The sequence below is a fragment of the Mustelus asterias genome, chromosome 12 (genome assembly GCF_964213995.1).
Source record: "Mustelus asterias chromosome 12, sMusAst1.hap1.1, whole genome shotgun sequence".
Lineage (NCBI taxonomy): Eukaryota > Metazoa > Chordata > Chondrichthyes > Carcharhiniformes > Triakidae > Mustelus > Mustelus asterias.
Genome location: NC_135812.1, coordinates 110489833 through 110512243, shown reverse-complemented (window position 1 = coordinate 110512243; position 22411 = coordinate 110489833). Strand labels below are relative to the sequence as shown.

At 46.3% G+C, this 22411-nt stretch overlaps 1 protein-coding gene across 1 annotated transcript in view; it reads left to right on the top strand.

Moving 5' to 3' along the window:
• The window catches only part of LOC144502070 (inactive rhomboid protein 2-like), a 117249-nt gene that overhangs the window by 62343 nt on the left and 32495 nt on the right, over positions 1–22411 (top strand). The window contains exons 11-14 of the mRNA XM_078226077.1: positions 14664–14727; positions 19255–19349; positions 19441–19516; positions 20628–20728. Coding sequence (XP_078082203.1) covers positions 14664–14727; positions 19255–19349; positions 19441–19516; positions 20628–20728 — 336 coding nt within the window. The remainder of the gene's footprint in view (positions 1–14663; positions 14728–19254; positions 19350–19440; positions 19517–20627; positions 20729–22411) is intronic.

Here is a 22411-nt window from a genome sequence, read left to right as displayed (position 1 = left end):
CATAACGCTACGACTCCTAAATTCAATCCCCCTACCAATAAACGCCAAGACACCATATGCCTTCTTAACAACCTTATCTACTTGATTCCCAACTTTCAGGGATCTATGCACACATACACCTAGATCCCTCTGCTCCTCCACACTATTCAAAGTCCTCCCGTTAGCCCTATACTCAACACATCTGTTATTCCTACCAAAGTGAATTACCTCACACTTCTCCGCATTAAACTCCATCCGCCACCTCTCGGCCCAACTTTGCAACCTGTCTAAGTCTTCCTGCAAACTACGACACCCTTCCTCACTGTCTACCACACCACCGACTTTGGTGTCATCAGCAAATTTGCTAATCCACCCAACTATACCCTCATCCAGATCATTAATAAATATTACAAACAGCAGTGGCCCCAAAACAGATCCCTGAGGTACACCACTTGTAACCGCACTCCATGATGAATATTTACTATCAACCACCACCCTCTGTTTCCTATCCGCTAGCCAATTCCTGATCCAATTTCCTAGATCACCCCCAATCCCATACATCTGCATTTTCTGCAGAAGCCTACCATGGTGAACCTTATCAAACGCCTTACTAAAATCCATATATACCACGTCCACTGCCTTGCCCCCATCCACCTCCTTGGTCACTTTCTCAAAAAACTCAATAAGGTTAGTAAGGCACGACCTACCTGCCACAAAACCATGCTGACTATCACCTATCAATTCATTACTCTCCAAATAACTATAAATCCTATCCCTTATAATTTTTTCCAACATCTTGCCGACAACAGAAGTGAGACTCACCGGTCTATAATTCCCGGGGAAGTCTCTGTTCCCCTTCTTAAACAATGGGACAACATTCGCTAACCTCCAATCTTCTGGTACTATACCAGAGGCCAACGACGACCTGAAGATCAGAGCCAGAGGCTCTGCAATCACTTCTCTTGCCTCCCAGAGAATCCTTGGATAAATCCCATCCGGACCAGGGGATTTATCTATTTTCAGACCCTCCAGAATATCCTGCACATCCTCCTTATCAACTGTAATACTGTCTATTCTACTCCCTTGCAACCCAGTGTCCTCCTCAGCTATATTCATGTCCCCTTGCGTGAACACCGAAGAGAAATATTGGTTCAATGCTTCACCAATCTCCTCCGGTTCCACACATAACTTCCCTCTGCCATCTATAACTGGCCCTAAACTTGCCCTAACCAACCTTCTGTTCTTGACATACCTATAGAACGCCTTAGGATTCTCTTTAACCCTATCCGCCAAAGTCTTCTCATGTCCCCTTTTAGCCCTTCTAAGCTCGCTCTTCAACTCCCTCTTAGCCAATCTAAAGCTTTCTAGTGCACTACCCGAGTGCTCACGTCTCATCCGAACATAAGCTTCCTTTTTCTTTTTAACCAACAAAGAAACTTTTTTGGTGCACCACGGTTCCCTAGCCCTACCAATTCCTCCTTGCCTGACAGGGACATACCTATCACAGACTCGCAGTAGCTGCTCCTTGAAAAAACTCCACATGTCGGACGTTCCCAGTCCCTGTAATCTCCTAGTCCAACCTATGTTTCCTAATTCTCTCCTAATAGCCTCATAATTACCCTTCCCCCAGCTAAAACCACTGGCCCGAGGTTCATGCCTATCCCTTTCCATCACTAAGGTGAACGTAACCGAATTGTGGTCACTATCACCAAAATGCACACCAACTTCCAAGTCTAGCACCTGGTCTGGATGGAGGGTTATAGGTAGGCCTAAAAGGTAGGGATATGTTCGGCACAACTTGTGGGGCCGAAGGGCTTGTTTTGTGCTGTAGTTTTCTATGTTTCTATGTTTCTAACTCTTCCACACAGACTAGGAGGAACAATCACTCGGATTCCCCACAATAGACACCCACCTTGGACAGTAAACTCAAGCTTTCTTGACTGAAATGGTTTCAAATCAGGGTGTTCCAGCATCACTCCTTTTAATACCAAATCCATCACCCTCCCCATCTCGGGAACATTTCTGGAATGTCTCTGAAATGGAGAAGATACTTCAAGCAAATGATTCACTACCAAAAAGTAAAGAATATTAACAAAATGAGTTAGTGTTAACTGCTCAGTAGGTAAAGGTAAGCGTGATAATGCATCAGCATTACCATTGCGCTCCGATTGCCAATACTTTATACTGTAAGAGTGCAGATAAGATGTGATCATTTTTGCAATTGTCTAGCAGCTAATGAAAGTTTGCCTTTAGACCGCCCAAAAATAGTATTAAGGGTCAATGAAGAGTCAATAATGTGAGATGACGACCACATAAATAATGATAAACCTTTGTATTCCAAAAATTATACTCAATGCTTCTTTTTCTAGCTGAGCAGAGTTAGATTCAGCACTAGTCAGAGTACGTGAAGCAAAAGCTATTGGTCATTCTTCTCCTGAAGGCCTGTATATAACTATTGTCCTATTCCATAAGATGAAGTGTCACAAGCAAGCAATAATGGTAGCTTTGGACTAAAAGGAACCAATATTTCAGGCTTCTGCAAATCACCTTTGACATCCTTGTTTGCTTTCTCACATTCTGTTGTCCAGTCTCATAACTGTTTCACACAGAGTAAATTATGCAATGGCTTTGATAATGTAGAGAAGTTATGAACAAATTTGCCATCATAATTTACTAATTATGAAAGCAGCACAATTGCATCACATTCATTGGACGTGGTGCTTCTAAAATAGCGTCCATCTTTTTAGGTGCTTCACATCGGCCTTTACTATCAATAACAAGACACAAATACTGGACTGATGTCTGAAAAAGTCTCACTTTTCTTTCTTGATAACACAGTCCATGTGCTTGAAGACATTCCGATGTTGCTTCTAAATTAATCCAGGTGCCCTGCTCACTGTACCCCGTAATTCAAATGTCATCCAGGTAACATTTTACACCAGAGAGACTACTTAAAATCTGACCCATCGATCTTTGGAATAGGGCTGGTGTGGATGTTATTCCAAAAGGTAATCTTTTATGATGAAAAAGTCCTTTATGAGTAACGATGGTAAGCAATGGTTGAGGCTCAGCAGTTACATTCATCTGTAAAAATGCTAGTGAAAGATCAATTCTTGTTGAATCTTTGCCCACCTGACAACCCAGCAAACTCATCTTCCATTAAAAGAAGTGGATATTGATCAGCACACAACACTGGATTTCTGGTTGTTTTAAAATCAGCACAAATACAAACTGAACCATCTGGTTTCATGACAGGTATGATGGGGATAGCCCAGTCACCCATTGCAACTGGCTCTAATTCACCAGTTTTCACAAATCGTACTAATTCTTCTTTGACCTTGGGATGAATTGCAAATGGCACTGCCCTTGCTTTGAGACTTTTTGATTGACTATTAGGCTTTATCTTAAGTTTTATTTGAACTTACTTCATTGAGCCAAGTGCCTGTTCAAATACACTCGTATTTATACAAAAGGTGCTTTGGGTCTGTTTTGACATTGACCAATCTGTTGACGGCTCTCCAGTTAAGCTTCAGCTCCTCCAACCGAGATCTCTCAATTCGAGCTGGAAAATGGCCATGGACCGCATGGAGAGGCAACTCCGCTGTTTGTCCACTCAAATCCACGTTGACCATGATGTAACCTTTTAACGGCACAATCTCTTCCATGTCCGTAACATCACATCAGCTGGTTTTAAAGGAAGATGCTTCAGTTTTGCTGGTGTGTAGTCTCAGGAATTAAAGACACAGCAGCTCCAGGATCAACCTCCATCCTAATAAGCTGTCCACTTAACTCTGGAATCACCCAGAATGGATGGGATTCACCCTGTGTGGATAAGACGTTCAATTCAAGCTCTTCATCACATCACTGGACATTCTCTTCTTCACAGTCGTAATTCTTTTCTTCCATGTTGTAAATTATTTTTGTAGAATGCAACTTGTTCTTTTTCTTGAAGGAACCAAGGTTCTTCTGAATATTCTTCTCAGGGGATGCTGGTCTCGCCCCACAAGCTTTTGCAATGTGACCCATTTTACGACAATTCCTGCAGCGACTATCCTTGCTCCAGTATTCAAAGAACAAAGAACAATACAGCACAGGAATAGGCCCTTTGGCCCGCCAAGCCTACGCCGCTCATGTGCCCAACTAGACCATTCATTTGTATCCCTCTATTCCCAGTCTGTTCATGTGGCTATCTAGATAAGTCTTAAATGATCCCAGCGTGTCCACCTCAACCACCTTGCTTGGGAGCGCATTCCAGGCCCCCACCACCCTCTGTGTAAAATACATCCCCCTGACATCTGTGTTGAACCTTGCCCCTCTCACCTTGAACCTGTGACCCCTTGTGTTCGTCACCTCCGACCTGGGAAAAAGCTTCCCACTGTTCACCCTATCTATGCCCTTCATAATTTTATACACCTCTATTAGGTCGCCCCTCATCCTCCGTCTTTCCAGGGAGAACATCCCCAGTTTACCCAATCTCCCCTCATAGCTGAGACCCTCCATACCAGGCAACATCCTGGTAAACCCTTTCTGTACTCTCTCCAAAGCCTCCACGTCTTTCTGGTAGTGCGGCGACCAGAACTGGACGCAGTATTCCAAATGTGGCCTAACCAACGTTCTATACAGCCGCAACAACATATGCCAACTTTTATATTCTATGCCCCATCCAATAAAGGCAAGCATGCCATATGCCTTCTTCACCACCCTCTCCACCTGTGCTGCCACCTTTAAGGATCTGTGGACTTGTACACCCAGGTCCCTCTGTGTGTCTATACTCCTGATGGTTCTGCCATTTATTGTATATCTCCCCCTTACATTAGATCAACCGAAATGCATCACTTCGCATTTATCTGGATTAAATTCCATCTGCCATTTCTCCGCCCAATGTTCCAGCCTATCTATATCCTGCTGTATTCTCTGACAATGTTCATCACTATCCGCAACTCCAGCAATCTTCGTGTCGTCCGCAAACTTACTGATCACACCAGCTACATCTTCCTCCAAATCATTTATATATATCACAAACAGTTCACTCGCTGAATGCTCCATTATGGGACATCTGGGACATGCTTGTTACTGTTTTAAGTTCTTACAGACAGTTCCCAACTTGTGGATCATCATTCCTGCACCAAATTGTGAAGCCTCTTTAGGAGCCAGTTCCATCGACACTCTGATTTCTACTGCTGCCTTTACAGTCAAAGCACGTTCAGTCAGCAATCTTCTTTGGACAGCCTCATTCTGGACACACAAACCAGACAATCTCGAAGAGAATCTTCTAATGACTCACCAATGTAGAGCCAGCCTTAAGGTTGTCACAAACTGAACAATGTTTTAACCTTCCACTTGGTTCCTTCGGTTAAACCTGAACCGTTCTCCGAACAATGATCAGTGGTTTTGGAGAGTAATCCTCTTCAAGGATCTTCATCAAGTCATCGTAAGTTTTGGTTCCTGACTTCATTGGATGACTCAAGTTCCAGAACAAATTAAAGGTTTTACTTCCTATTGTACTGAGAAAAGCTGCTACCAGCAACTCATCTTCAATTATATTTGTTAGTACAAAGTACCAAAAGCACTCTGTGTTGGAACTCCAGGATTCATTTTCCTCATTGAAAGACCCATGGATCATACATAAAAACATAGAAACTGGAAGCAGGAGGAGGCCATTCGGCCCTTCGAGCCTACTCCACCATTCATTTTCATCATGGCTGGTCATCCAATTCAATATCCTGATTCCCCTCTTCCCCCCCATATCCCTTGATCCATTTAGCCCCAAGAGCTATATCTAATTTCTTCTTGAAATCAGACAACATTTTGGCCTCAACTACTTTCTGTGGGAGTGAATTCCACACATTCACCAACCTCTGGGTGAAGAAATTTCTCCTCACCTCAGTTCTGAAAGGTTTACCCCTTATCCTCAAACTATGACCCCTAGTTCTGGACACCCCCTACCATTGGGAACATTCTTTCTGAATCTACCCTCTCAAATCCTGTTAGATTTTCTAAATTTCTATGAGATCCCCCCTCATTCTTCTAAACTCCAGTGAATATAATCCTAACCAATTTAATCTCTCCTCATATGACAGACCTGCCATCCCAGGAATCAGTCTGGTAAACATTCGCTGAACTCCCTCTATAGCAAGGACATCCTTCCTCAGATAAGGACACCAAAACTGCACACAATACTCCAGGTGTGGCCTCACCAACGCACTATACAATTTCAGCAAAACATCCCTATCCCTATACTCCAATCCTCTCACTATCAAGGCCAACATACCATTTGCCTTCTTTACTGCCTGCTGTACCTGCGCGCTTACTTTCAGTGACTGATGCACGAGGACGCCAAGGTCTCGCTGAGTATCTGGCCCTGTCAATTTACCCATTCAAGTAATAATCTGTCTTCCTGCAGGAATGTACTGCTGAGGCTTTATAAGTCTGGGTCAAACCACATTGGGAGTATCGTGAGTAATTTTGGGCCCCGTATCTAAGGAAGGTTGTGCTGGCCTTGGAAAGGGTCCAGAGGAGGTTCACGAGAAAGATCCCTGGAATGAAGAGCTTGTCGTATGAGGAACGGTTGAGGAGTCTAGGTCTGTACTTGTTGGAGTTTAGAAGGATGGTGGGGGGGGGGATATAATTGAAACTTACAGAATACTGAGAGGCCTGGATAGAGTGGACGTGGAGAGGATGTTTCCACTAGTGGTAGAGACTAGAGCTCGAGGGCACACACTCAGAGTGAAGGGATGCTCCTTTAAAACAGAGATGAGGAGGAATTTCTTCACCAGAGAGTGGTGACTCTGTGGAACTCTTTGCCACAGAAGGCTGTGGAGGCCAGGTCATTGAGTGTCTTTAAGACAGGGATAGATATGTTCTTGATTGGTAAGGGGATCAAAGATTATAGTGATTCAGGACTAGCACATTCCTGTAAGGATGAAGGATAAGTATGGCAAGCTTTGGGAACCTTGGATAACGAGAGATATTATGAGCCTAGTCAAAGAGAAAAAGGAAGCATTTGTCAAGGCTAGGAGGCTGGGAACACATGAAGCAAGTGTGGAATACAAGGGAAGTAATAAGAAGCTTAAGCAAGGAGTAAGGAGGGCGGCACGGTAGCACAGTGGTTAGCACTGCTGCTTCACAGCTCCAGGGTCCCGGGTTCGATTCCCGGCTCGGGTCACTGTCTGTGTGGAGTTTGCACATTCTCCTCGTGTCTGCGTGGGTTTCCTCCGGGTGCTCCGGTTTCCTCCCACAGTCCAAAGATGTGCGGGTTAGGTTGATTGGCCAGGTTAAAAATTGCCCCTTAGAGTCCTGGGATGCGTAGGTTAGAGGGATTAGCGGGTAAATATGTGGGGATAGGGCCTGGGTGGGATTGTGGTCGGTGCAGACTCGATGGGCCGAATGGCCTCCTTCTGCACTGTAGGGTTTCTATTTTTTAAAAGGGGTCATGAAAAGTAATTGGCCAGCAGGATTAAGGAAAATTCCAAGGCTTTTTATACATATATAAAGAGCAAGAGGGTAACCAGGGAGAGGGTTGGCCCATTCAGCAAGAAGTCTCACAACACCAAGTTAAAGTTCAACAGGTTTATTTGGTAGCAAAAGCCACACAAGCTTTCGGAGCGCTGCTCCTTCATCAGGTGAGTGGGAGTTCTGTTCACAAACAGGGCATATAAGACACAAACTCAATTTACAAAATAATGATCAGAATGCGAGTCTTTACAGGTAATCAGGTCTTAAAGGTACAGACAATGTGAGTGGAGAGAGGGTTAAGCACAGGTTAAAGAGATGTGTATTGTCTCCAGACAGGACAGTTAGTGAGATTTTGCAAGCCCAGGCAAGTCGTGGGAGTTACAGATAGTGTGACATGAACCCAAGATCCCGGTTGAGGCCGTCCTCATGTGTGTGGAACTTGCCTATCAGTCTCATTAGGGAAAGATCAGAAGGTAGTCAGGAAGGCATATGGCATGCTTGCCTTCATCGGCCGTGGCATTGAGTTTAAAAATTGGCAAGTCATGTTGCAGCTTTATAGACCCTTAGTTAGGCCGCACTTGGAATATAGTGTTCAATTCTGGTCGCCACACTACCAGAGGGATGTGGAGGCTTTGGAGAGGGTACAGAAAAGATTTAGCAGGATGTTGCCTGGCACCAAGGACATTAGCTATGAGTAAAGATTGGAGAAACTTGGTTTGTTCTCACTGGAGCGACGGAGGTTGAGGGGAGACCTGATAGAAGTCTACAAGATTTTGAGGGGCATGGACAGTGTGGATAGTCAGAAGCTTTTTCCCCAGGGTGGAAGAGTCAATTACTAGGGGGCACAGGTTTAAGGTGCGAGGGGCAAGATTTAAAGGTGATATACGAGGCAAGTTTTTTACACAGAGGGTGGAACTTGCTGCCAGGGGAGGTAGTGGTAGCAGATACGATAGTGACTTTTAAGGGGCGTCTGGACAAGTACATGAATAAGATGGGAATAGAGGGATACGGTCCCCGGAAGGGTAGGGGGTTTTAGTTCAGTCGGACAGCATGGTCAGGAAATTGAGGGACTGGTCAAAAAGAAAAGAGAGGCATATGTTAGGTCCAGGCAGCTAAAAACGGAAGGAGCTCTGGAGGAGTACAAAGAAAGTAGGAGAGAACTCAAACGGGGAATTAGAAGGGCAAAAAGGGGTCACGAAATGTCCTTGGCAGACAGAATTAAGGAGAATCCCAAGGCATTTTATTCATACGTTAGGAACAAAAGGGTTGTCAGGGAAAAAATCGGACCTCTCAGGGACAAAAGTGGGGAATTATGCTTGGAGCCCAAAGAAGTAGGGGAGATCCTAAATGAATACTTTGCGTCGGTATTCACAAAGGAGAGGGATGTGTTGACTGGGAGTGTCTCGGAGGGGAGTGTTGAACTGTTGGAGAAAATCTCCATTACAAGGGAGGAAGTGTTAGGTTTGTTAGAGAATATAAAGACTGACAAATCCCCAGGGCCTGATGGAATCTATCCAAGGCTGCTCAGGGAGACGAGAGATGAAATCGCTGGGCCTCTGACGCAAATCTTTGTCTCGTCACTGGACACAGGTGAGGTCCCAGAGGATTGGAGGATAGCTAATGTGGTCCCGTTATTTAAGAAGGGTAGGAAGGATAACCCGGGTAATTATAGGCCGGTGAGCTTGACGTCCGTGGTGGGGAAGTTGTTGGAGAAGATTCTTAGAGATAGGATGTATGCGCATTTAGAAAGGAATAAACTCATTAACGATAGTCAGCATGGTTTTGTGAGAGGGAGGTCATGCCTCACTAATCTGGTGGAGTTTTTTGAACAAGTGACCAGAATGGTTGACGAGGGAAGGGCCGTGGATGTCATCTATATGGACTTTAGTAAAGCGTTTGACAAAGTCCCTCATGGTAGGCTGGTGAAAAAGGTTGGATCTCATGGGATAAAGGGGGAGGTGGCTAGATAGGTGGATAACTGGCTTGGTCACAGAATGTGGAGATGCCGGCGTTGGACTGGGGTAAACACAGTAAGAAGTTTAACAACACCAGGTTAAAGTCCAACAGGTTTATTTGGTAGCAAAAGCCACACAAGCTTTCGAGGCTCTGAGCCCCTTCTTCAGGTGAGTGGGAATTCTGTTCACAAACAGAACTTATAAGACACAGACTCAATTTACATGAATAATGGTTGGAATGCGAATACTTACAACTAATCCAGTCTTTAAGAAACAAAACAATGGGAGTGGAGAGAGCATCAAGACAGGCTAAAAAGATGTGTATTGTCTCCAGACAAGACAGCCAGTGAAACTCTGCAGGTCCACGCAACTGTGGGAGTTACAAATAGTGTGACATAAATTCTGATTCTAGGATCGCATGATAAAGACTCAGGAGGAAAAAAGCAGAAATATTTATGTGAAATAGTGTGACATAAACCCAATATCCCGGTTGAGGCCGTCCTTGTGTGTGCGGAACCTGGCTATCAGTTTCTGCTCCGCGACTCTGCGCTGTCGTGTGTCGCGAAGGCCGCCTTGGAGAACGCTTACCCGAATATCAGAGGCCGAATGCCCGTGACCGCTGAAGTGCTCCCCAACAGGAAGAGAACAGTCTTGCCTGGTGATTGTCGAGCGGTGTTCATTCATCCGTTGTCGCAGCGTCTGCATAGTTTCCCCAATGTACCATGCCTCGGGACATCCTTTCTTGCAGCGTATCAGGTAGACAACTTTGGCCGAGTTGCAAGAGTATGTACCGTGTACCTGGTGGATGGTGTTCTCACGTGAGATGATGGCATCTGTGTCGATGATCCGGCACGTCTTGCAGAGGTTGCTGTGGCAGGGTTGTGTGGTGTCTTGGTCACTGTTCTCCTGAAGGCTGGGTAGTTTGCTGCGGACAATGGTCTGTTTGAGGTTGTGCGGTTGTTTGAAGGCAAGAAGTGGGGGTGTGGGGATGGCCTTGGCATTACATTATTCATGTAAATTGAGTCTGTGTCTTATAAGTTCTGTTTGTGAACAGAATTCCCACTCACCTGAAGAAGGGGCTCAGAGCCTCGAAAGCTTGTGTGGCTTTTGCTACCAAATAAACCTGTTGGACTTTAACCTGGTGTTGTTAAACTTCTTACTTGGTCACAGAAGACAGAGGGTGGTAGTGGAAGGGTCTTTTTCCGGCTGGAGGCCTGTGACGAGTGGTGTTCCGCAGGGCTCTGTATTGGGACCTCTGCTGTTTGTGATTTATATAAGCGATCTGGAAGAAGGTGTAACTGGGGTGATCAGTAAGTTTGCGGACGACACAAAATTGGCAGGACTTGCAGATAGTGAGGAGCATTGTCAGAAGCTACAGAAGGATATAGATAGGCTGGAAATTTGGGCACAGAAATGGCAGATGGAGTTCAATCCAGATAAATGCAAAGTGATGCATTTTGGTAGAAATAATGTAGGGAGGAGCTATACGATAAATGGCAGAACCATAAAGGGTGTAGATACGCAGAGGGACCTGGGTGTGCAAGTCCACAGATCCTTGAAGGTGATGTCACAGGTGGAGAAGGTGGTCAAGAAGGCATATGGCATGCTTGCTTTATAGGACGGGGCATAGAGTATAAAAGTTGGGGTCTGATGTTGCAGATGTATAGAACGTTGGTTCGGCCGCATTTGGAATACTGCGTCCAGTTCTGGTCGCCACACTACCAGAAAGACGTGGAGGCTTTGGAGAGAGTACAGAGGAGGTTTACCAGGATGTTGCCTGGTATGGAGGGGCTTAGTTATGAGGAGAGATTGGGTAAACTGGGGTTGTTCTCCCTGGAAAGACGGAGGATGAGGGGAGACTTAATAGAGGTGCATAAAATTATGAAAGACATAGATAGGGTGAACGGTGGGAAGCTTTTCCCCAGGTCGGTGGTGACGTTCACGAGGGGTCATAGGTTCAAGGTGAAGGGGGGGAGGTTTAACACAGATATCAGAAGGACATATTTTACACAGAGGGTGGTGGAGGCCTGGAATGCGCTGCCAGGCATGGTGGTGGAGGTGGACACACTGGGAACGTTTAAGACTTATCTAGATAGCCACATGAACGGAGTGGGAATGGAGGGATACAAAAGAATGGTCTAGTTTGGACCAGGGAGCGGCACGGGCTTGGAGGGCCGAAGGGCCTGTTCCTGTGCTGTAATTTTCTTTGTTCTTTGTTACAGGGAAAAGGCAGGAGATTGGGGTTGAGAAACGTATCAGCCATGATTGAATGGTGGAGCAGACTCGATGGGCTGAATGGCCTAATTCTGCTCCTATACCTTATGGTCTTATTGCTACTAAAATGGATAACCTCACATTTATCCACATTATACTGCATCTGCCATGCAGATACCCACACACTCAGCCTGTCCAAATCACGCTGAAGCATCTCTGCATCCTCCTCACAGCTCACCCTCCCACCCAACTTTGTATCATCTGCAAATTTGGAGATAATACATTCAGTTCCCTCTTCCAAATCATTAATATATAATGTGAACAGTTGGGGTCCTAGCACAGATCCCTGCGGAACCCCACTAGTCACTGACTGCCAATCAGAAATAGTGTCATTTATTCCTACATTAGTTTTTGTCAATCTTTTTCTCTTTATATATCTATAGAAACTTTTACAGGCAGTTTTTATGTTCCCCGCTAGTTTACTTTCATACTCTATTTTTCCCTTCTTAATCAATCCCTTGATCCTCCTTTCCTGAATTTTAAACTGCTCCCAATCCTCAGGCCTATTGCTTTTTCTGGCCAATTTGTATACTTCTTCCTTGAATCTGATACTATCTCTAATTTCCCTTGTAAGCCATGGTTTGGCCACAATTCCCTTTCCACTCTTGTGCCAAACAGGAATAAACAACTTCTGGAATTCACCTATTTGTTCTTTAAATGCCCGCCATTGCCTTTCCACTGTCTTTCCTTTCAATAATCATAGAATCATAGAATCCTACAGTGCAGAAGAAGGCCATTCGGCTCATTGAGTCTGCACTGACCACAATCCCACCAAGGCCCTATTCCTATAACACCATGCATTACCCCGCTAGTCCCCCTGACACATTTAGCATGGCTAATCCACCTAACCCACACATTTTTGGAATGTGGCAGGAAACCGGAGCACCCGGAGGAAATCCACACAGAAATGGGGAGAATGTGCAAACTCCACTCAGACAATGACCGAAGCCTGGAATCGAACCCGGGTCCCTGGCGCTGTAAGGCAGCAGTGCTAACCACTGTTCCACCTAATGTTTCCCAGTGTGTCAAGGCCAATTCTTGCCTTAGAACATAGAACATAGAAAGCCACAGCACAAACAGGCCCTTCGGCCCACAAGTTGCGCCGATCATATCCCTACCTCTAGGCCTATCTATAGCCCTCAATCCCATTAAATCCCATGTACTCATCCAGAAGTCTCTTAAAAGACCCCAACGAGTTTGCCTCCACCACCACCGACGTCAGCCGATTCCACTCACCCACCACCCTCTGAGTGAAAAACTTACCCCTGACATCTCCTCTGTACCTACCCCCCAGCACCTTAAACCTGTGTCCTCTCGTAGCAACCATTTCAGCCCTTGGAAATAGCCTCTGAGAGTCTACCCTATCCAGACCTCTCAACATCTTGTAAACCTCTATCAGGTCACCTCTCATCCTTTGTCTCTCCAGGGAGAAGAGACCAAGCTCCCTCAACCTATCCTCATAAGGCATGCCCCCCAATCCAGGCAACATCCTTGTAAATCTCCTCTGCACCCTTTCAATGGCTTCAACATCTTTCCTGTAATGAGGTGACCAGAACTGCGCGCAGTACTCCAAGTGGGGTCTAACCAGGGTCCTATAAAGCTGCAGCATTATCTCCCGACTCCTAAACTCAATCCCTCGATTAATGAAGGCTAGTACGCCGTACGCCTTCTTGACCGCATCCCCCACCTGCGAGGCCGATTTAAGAGTCCTATGGACCCGGACCCCAAGGTCCTTCTGATCCTCTACACTGCTAAGAATGGTACCCTTCATATTATACTGCTGCTTCATCCCATTGGATCTGCCAAAATGGATCACTACACACTTATCCGGGTTGAAGTCCATCTGCCACTTCTCCGCCCAGTCTTGCATTCTATCTATGTCTCACTGCAACTTCTGACATCCCTCCAAACTATCCACAACACCACCTACCTTGGTGTCGTCAGCAAACTTACCAACCCATCCCTCCACTTCCTCATCCAGGTCATTTATGAAAATGACAAACAGCAAGGGTCCCGGAACAGATCCCTGGGGCACTCCACTGGTCACTGACCTCCATCATAGTTCCCTTTATTGAGATTCAGGACCCTGGTTTCAGAATCAACTACATCACTATCCACCTTGACAAAGAATTCTACTATATTATGGTCACTCGTCCCCAAGGGTTCTCTCACAACTAGATTGCCAACTAATCTTTTCTCATTGCACAACACCCAGTCCAAGATGGCCTGTTCCCTTGTTGGTTCCTCAATTTATTGCTCCAGAAAACCATCCTGTATACACTCCAGAAATTCCTCCTCTATTGCACTGTGACGAATTTGACTCTCCCAATCTATATGCAGATTAAAGTCGCCCATAATCACAGATGTTCCTTTAACACACGCAGCTCTGATTTCCTGTCTAATCCTTTTCCCAACATTACCACTACCGTTTGGTGGTCTGTAAACCACCCCCACCAATGCTGTTTGCCCCTTGTTATTTCTTAACTCGACCCATACAGATTCCACATCAGATTTCCTCAATATCATATCAACATCATCTTTAATCACAATGCAACTCCACCACCTTTTCCTTTCTGTCTGTCCTTCCCAATCACTGAATAGCCTCAATGTTTAGTTCCCATCCTTGCTTACCTTGGAGCCACGTCTCTGTCATGTCAACTATTGTCAACATCCTAACTGTTTGGAGTTGTGTTGTGTATTTTAAACAAAAAGAAAAATATGTGGTTCGCACTTGGAGACTTAATCTAACAACAACAGGTTTATTTAGAGAGATGTTCTCTGCACAGAACAGAAACTGCAACTAAACAACAACTTGTGAATCACCCAAACAACATCACCATCAAATCATGTGATCAGCTCTTGAAGCAATCATGCAACCAGTTAAATATATAACAGTTACCATCTGAAGCAATCAGGAATGTCATAAATGATCAGTGGCAGCCAAACCCTGAGAATGAGTTTGAGACAGACATGTGAGACTAACTGTTCTCTCTTGTGTAGAACATGTGAAGAACCTGCCTCTGCGGAACCACATACCTGGGAGGATGACATCACTCAGTGGCCTGTGAGTTTTACTGTGCTGAATAAACACCTCAGGAGAGGATGGACAGGTTGGGAGCCCCCTCTTGACAACCGAAGGCGGGGAGCTGACCTGTTGAGGTCTTTAAAATGCAATGTTTTGATGGTGTGAATACAGAGAGAATGTTTCCTCTTGTGGAAAGAGTATAATTCAAAGCCGCCAAGATAAGATAATCACCAAGAAATCCAACAGGGAATCTTCTTTCCTGAGAGCAGTGAGGATGTGGAAGTTACTTCACAGGGAGATATGTTATAGATATGTTAAAGGGGGAATGAGCCAAGCATGAGGGGAAAGGGAATGCAGAGTTACCATGACAGATTTAGTTGAGGAAAGATTGGAGGAGGATCGAGTGAAGCATCAGGACCAGCATGGAGTGGGAGGGCCAAATGACCTCTTTCTGTGCTCTGACGTGTATCTGATGTCATCCTGTGAGTGGTGGGCAGTGCCTCAAACAGTGCACAAGCTTCTGTGTGTTTGATAAAAGAGAATCTAACCACCTTCCCTTCACATTCAATGGCATTGCCAACAATAATTCCACTGCCATCAATATACCTGGGGATTACCATTGACCAGAAACTGAACTGGACTGGTCCAGGAAGGCAACTCTCCACCACCACCATCTCAGGAGCAGTTAGGGATGGGAAATGAATACTTGCCTTGCAAACAATACTTACAGAACCTTTATTAGACCGCCCCAACTGGAATACTGTTTTGCATTAAAGTGCAGGGAAAAATAGTTTAGCCTTGCAAAGCGTACCACATAGATTCACCAGAACAATACCAGGACTTAAGGGTAAAATTGAGATCATATTTGGCTTTCAATCCTACAAACTTAAATGGTTGAGAGGAGATCTAATGCAGCTGTTTAAAAAATTAGCTAGCTTGTAAATACTGTGCAGCTCCAACAACACTTAAAATCATCAGCATCATCCAGGACAAAGCAGCCCGATCAACATCACATCCACCATCTTAAACACTCACACCCTCCACCACCAAAGCACAGCGACATGTTTCATCCACAGGATGCATTGCAGGCAACTCACTGAATCCCCTTTGATAGCACCTTCCAAACCTCTGACCAATTGAAAGGACAAGGGTAGCAGGTCCATGGGAGGACCACCACCAGCAAGTTCCCCCACAAGATCTTCACCATCCTGAATTGGAACTCCATTCCATTGCTTCATTGTCCCTGGAACTCGCTGCCTAACAGCAGTGTGAGTGTACGTAAACTAATGGTTCTTGCAGTGTTTCCAAAGGCAGTTTAACATCATCCTATCAAACACAATCAGCGATAGCGATGTGGGTTCGAATCCCACCATGGTAGATTCATCAACTAAGAAAATCTGGCATTGTTAATTAGCTCCAGTAATGGTGACCTTGAAACAATTGTCAATTATCATTTAAAAAATGCCTGGTTCACTGTTATCTTTCAGGGAAGGAAATCTGGCATCTTATGAAAAAAAGTCAAACATATGAATGAGGAGTGGAGTAGATGTCTCGGTCCCTCGAGCCTGCATCACTATTCTGATCTGATCGGATCGGATTTATTATTGTCACGTATTAATATACAGTGAAAAGTATTGTTTCTTGCGCACTATACAGACAAAGCATACCATTCATAGAGAAGGAAATGAGAGAGTGCAGAATGTAGCGTTACAGTCATAGCTAGGGTTTAGAGAAAGATCAACTTACTGAAAGGTAAGTCCATTCAAAAGCCTGACAGCAGCAGGGAAGAAGCTGTTCTTGAGTCAGTTGGTACGTGACCTCAGACTTTTATATCTTTTTCCTGATGGAAGAAGGTGGAAGAGAGAATGTCCGGGGTGCGTTGGGTCCTTTCAATATGATCATAACCTCCTACCCACCCCAATAAACTTTGACCCCCTTGTTTATCAATTATCTACTTGTACCTTGAAAATATTCAGAGAAGACAGAGAAGTCAGTATTTCATCTGCACAAGGACTGTGAGGTGGTCACTCTGGGGGCACAGTGGTTAGCACTGCTGCCTCACAGCACCAGGGACCCGAGTTCAATTTCCAGCTTGGGTCACTGTCTGTGTGGAGTCTGCACGTTCTCCCCGTGTCTGCATGGGTTTCCTCCAGGAGCTCTGGTTTCCTCCCACAGTCCAAAGAACGTCGTGCTGATTAGGTGCATTGGCCATGCTAAATTTTCCCTCAGTGTACCCGAACAGGTGCTGGAGTGTGGCAACTAGAGGATTTTCATAGTAACTTCATTGCAGTGTTAATGTAAGCCTACTTGTGAGCCACTCTTGGTGACGGACATTGAAATCCCCACCCAGAGCACATTCTGTGCCCTCAGTGCTTCCTCCAAGTGGTCAACATGGAGAAGTTCTGATTCCCTCCATCATAAGGTCAGAAGTGGGGGTGTTTGTCGATGATTGCACAGTGTTCAGCACCATTCGCGACTCCTCAGATACTGAAGCAGCCCATGTTCAAATGCAACAAGACCTGGACAATATCCAGGCTCGGGCTGACAAGTGACAATAACATTGGCGCCACACACGTGCCAGGCAATGACCATCTCCAATAAAAGAGAATTGCCCCCTTGATGTTTAATGGCGTTACCCCACTATAGACGTCCTGGAGGTTAACATTGACCAGAAACTGAACTGGACCAGTCATATAAGAACATAAGAACATAAGAAATAGGAGCAGGAGTAGGCCATCTAGCCCCTCGAGCCTGCCCCGCCATTCAATAAGATCATGGCTGATCTGACATGGATCAGTACCACTTACCCACCTGATCCCCATAACCCTTAATTCCCTTACCGATCAGGAATCCATCCATCCGCGCTTTAAACATATTCAGCGAGGTAGCCTCCACCACCTCAGTGGGCAGAGAATTCCAGAGATTCACCACCCTCTGGGAGAAGAAGTTCCTCCTCAACTCTGTCTTAAACCGACCCCCCTTTATTTTGAGGCTGTGTCCTCTAGTTTTAACTTCCTTACTAAGTGGAAAGAATCTCTCCGCCTCCACCCTATCCAGCCCCCGCATTATCTTATAAGTCTCCATAAGATCCCCCCTCATCCTTCTAAACTCCAACGAGTACAAACCCAATCTCCTCAGCCTCTCCTCATAATCCAAACCCCTCATCTCCGGTATCAACCTGGTGAACCTTCTCTGCACTCCCTCCAATGCCAATATATCCTTCCTCATATAAGGGGGCCAATACTGCACACAGTATTCCAGCTGCGGCCTCACCAATACTGTGGCTACCAGAGCAGAAGATAAAAGCTCATGGTGTGGGGGTAACATATTGGCATGGATTGATTGGCTAGCTCATAGAAGCAGTTGGTATAAATTTGTCTTTTCCTGGTTGGCAGAATGTGACAGTGTGAGATTTGGATATTCAGGTTGAGTGCATGGGGATGTGCATGGCAGACGCAGTATAATCTGGATAAATGTGAGGTTATCCACTTTAGTAGCAAAAATAAGAAGGCAGATTATTATTTGAATGACATAAATTGAGAGAAGGGAATGTGCAATGAGATTGGGTGTCCTTGTGCACCAGTCGCTGAAGGTAAACATACAGGTGCAGCAGGCAGTAAAGAAGGCAAATGGTATGTTAGTCATAGTCGTTCAGCACAGAAAAGGCCCTTCAGCCCATCGAGTCTGCACCAACAATAACTACCACTTAAAGTTGCGCTAATCACATTTTCCTGCACTTGTCCCATATCCTTGAATGTTTTGATATTTCAAGTGTTCATCCAAATACTTTTTAAAGGTTGTAAGGTTTCCAGCCGCTGCTACCTTCCCAGGCAGCACATTCCAGATTCCCTCTGAGTGAAAAAGTTTTTTCTCAAATCCCCTCTGAATCTCCTGACCCTCACTCTAAAACTCTGCCCCCTCGTGATTGACCCCTCAACCAAGGGGAACAGCTGCTCCCTGCTCACCCTGTCCATACCCCTCATAATCTTATACACCTCAATCATGTCTGACTTTCCCTAGTTAGGCCACATCATGAAGGATATAAGCTACGAGCTGTTTTCCATGCTGGCTGCTGCACACAGCTCCATCCAATACTCAATTGATCCCATGTTCTCTTACATCACTGTGTGGGTGGTACTATATTCAGTTCCACATTAACCCTGTACGTGCCAGACCCTTATACTACCAGACTAATGGGCCCTCTGCTGAGCACATTGGTCCCAGCCCAGTTGAGATGCAACAGCCTCCTGTCCTTGAACTGGTCCCAATGTTCCAACAATCTGAAGCCTTCCTTCCTGGGCCATATTTGCAGCCACACATTGATTTTCTCGACCTTACTATTTCCACTCGAGGTAAGGTGTTCCTATGAGTAATGCAGAGATCACTATCTTTCAGATCTGATTTTGTAACTCTGTCACGAGCTCTGATTGTCAGATCTCACTACGTCTCCTTGGATACTACCCGTACCACAACCTCACACTCACTATTTCTCCACATGGGAGCAAGATATTATCACCGTATTAACACACAAAATGCACTTGAATGATGTCCATGCTCTTTGTTCAGATTTGCACCTATCAACCAAAGAAGAATCATACTGGGCTGATGCATCTGGACTGTGTTATCAAAGGACGTCCCTGCTGTATTGGAACCAAGGGCAGGTGGGTGTCCTTCTGTCGTCCCACGTTAGACACCAGTCATTTCCAGTTAATTCCTCAGTAATTCACAAATCCAATCTTCTTTCTTGTGTAGATGCGAAATCACGACCAGAGATTACTGTCAGTTTCGGGATGGATATTTCCACGAGGAAGCAACCTTGTGTTCACAGGTAATGAAGCAGATCCTGTTCTCAAAGAAGAACAGTACAGTACAGCACAGGAAACAGGCCCTTCGGCCCTCCAAGCCTGTGCCGCTCCTTGATCCGACAAGACCAATCGTTTGCATCCCTCCATTCCCAGGCTGCTCATGTGACTATCCAGGTAAGTCTTAAACGATGTCAGCGTGCCTGCCTCCACCACCCTACTTGGCAGTGCATTCCAGGCCCCCACCACCCTCTGTGTAAAAAACATCCCTCTAATATCTGAGTTATACTTCGCCCCTCTCAGCTTGAGCCCGTGACCCCTCGTGATCGTCACTTCTGATCTGGGAAAAAGCTTCCCACCGTTCACCCTATCTATCCCCTTCATAATCTTGTACACCTCTATTAGATCTCCCCTCATTCTCCGTCTTTCCAGGGAAAACAACCCCAGTTTACCCAATCTCTCCTCATAGCTAAGACCCTCCATACAAAGTTCAGACCCAGGTGAGTGTTTCGCACACTCAGGATTTTGGCAATATTCTGTCATGTCATCGTGGATTCAATGATCTAGAAGGTGTCCAGGAATAAAAAATCAAAGGAATTGTGAATCCTGAGATCGACTGGCTATATCAGTGAAACGGACAAGGCGCCTGAATGATCTTATATTTACACTCAAGCAGTAGATTCCATTCGTCCATTCCTGGGATACATTATGATTGGTTATCTGGCCCAGGTTACTGTGTAGGAGTTAACATAGAACAGTACAGCACAGAACAGGCCCTTCGGCCCACGATGTTGTGCCGAGCTTTATCTGAAACCAAGATCAAGTTATCCCACTCCCTATCATCCTGGTGTGCTCCATGTGCCTATCCAATAACCGCTTAAATGTTCCTAAAGTGTCTGACTCCACTATCACTGCAGGCAGTCCATTCCACACCCCAACCACTCTCTGCGTAAAGAACCTACCTCTGATATCCTTCCTGTATCTCCCACCACGAACCCTATAGTTATGCCCCCTTGTAATAGCTCCATCCACCCGAGGAAATAGTCTTTGACAGAGTTGATTTCTCTGCTCGCACGACCTTGAATTGAAGGTGGCGTTCTGACCTGATCACTGATTGCTGACATCTCTGTTCCTCAGGTTCACTGTCTCGGAGAAGTGTGTGGGCTACTGCCATTCCTGAATCCCAATGTTCCTGATCAAATCTACAGGCTGTGGCTCTCTGTGTTCCTTCATGCTGGGTGAGGTGAAATATCCACACGTGCGCAGTTAAAAGCCAATTGTTATTTGTACAAAACTATGTAATGCTCAGTGTATGGGTTCAGATTGCTTTGGGCAACAGCTAATCGTTAACCTTGTGTTTCTTACACGAGAGAATAATAGCTAATATTAAACTGGAGGACTGCGATAGAATACAGCATATATCTATAAACTTGCAGCATGGGAGGGAAATAGCAGATTAACTTTGATACAGATACAAATGGTGGGGCAGGCTCGAAGGGCCAGATGGCCTACTCCTGCTCCTATTTCTTATGTTCTAAATGCAAGGTCACATTTTTCAGGGAAGAATAAGGATATAAATTGGCAGGATAACTGGCAAATAACACTCACACCACACAAGTGCCAGGCAATAGCCATCTCCCCATGACATGCAATGGCATTACTGTCACTGAGTTCCACCCACACCGACATCCTGGGGGTTTCCATTGACCAGAAACTGAACTGGACCCAGTCTTGTGAATATTCTGGCTGCAAAAACACAGACCAGATGGGTAACCACAGCAACAACGGCAAAGGATAAAATAGAGAGACGGAGCGGGGGAGAGGGAGAGAGACGGAACGGGGGAGAGAGAGAGAGACGGAGCGGGGTAGTGAGAGAGAGACACGGAGCGGGGGATAGGGAGAGAGACGGAGCGGGGGATAGGGAGAGAGATGGAGCGGGGGAGAGAGAGAGAGACAGCATGCGGGAGAGAAAGAGAGAGACTGAGCGGAGGAGAGGGAGAGAGACTGAGCGGGGGAGAGGGAGAGAGACGGAGCGGGGGAGAGAGAGAGAGATGGAGCGGGGGAGAGAGAGAGAGAGACCGAGCAGGGGAGAGAGGGAGAGAGACAGAGCGGAGGAGAGGGAGAGAGACTGAGCTGGGGAGAGGGAGAGAGACGGAGCGGGGGAGAGGGAGAGAGACGGAGCGGGGGATAGGGAGAGAGAGACGGAGCGGGGGAGAGGGAGAGAGATGGAGTGGGGGAGAGGGTGAGAGACAGAGCGAGGGAGAGAGACGGGGCGGGTGAGAGGGAGAGAGACAGAACAGGGGAGAGGGAGCAAGACGGAGCGGGGAAGAGAGAGAGAGAGACGGAGCAGGGGAGAGAGAGAGAGACGGAGCAGGGGAGAGAGAGAGAGACGGAGCGGGGGAGAGAGAGAGAGAGACGGAGTGGGGGAGAGAGAGAGAGACGGAGTGGGGGAGAGAGAGAGAGACGGAGCGGGGGAGAGAGAGAGACGGAGCGGGGGAGAGAGAGAGACGGAGCGGGGGAGAGAGAGAGAGACGGAGCGGGGGAGAGAGAGAGACGGAGCGGGGGAGAGAGAGAGACGGAGCGGGGGAGAGAGAGAGACGGAGCGGGGGAGAGAGAGAGACGGAGCGGGGGAGAGAGAGAGACGGAGCGGGGGAGAGAGAGAGACAGAGCGGGGGAGAGAGAGAGACGGAGCGGGGGAGAGAGAGAGACGGAGCGGGGGAGAGAGAGAGACGGAGCGGGGGAGAGAGAGAGACGGAGCAGGGGAGAGAGAGAATCGGAGCGGGGGAGAAAGAGACGGAGTGGGGGAGAGAGGGAGAGAGACGGAGCGGGGGAGAGAGAGAGAGATGGAGCGGGGGAGAGAGAGAGAGACAGAGCGGGGAAAGAGAGAAAGATGGAGCGGGGAAAGAGAGAGAGATGGAGAA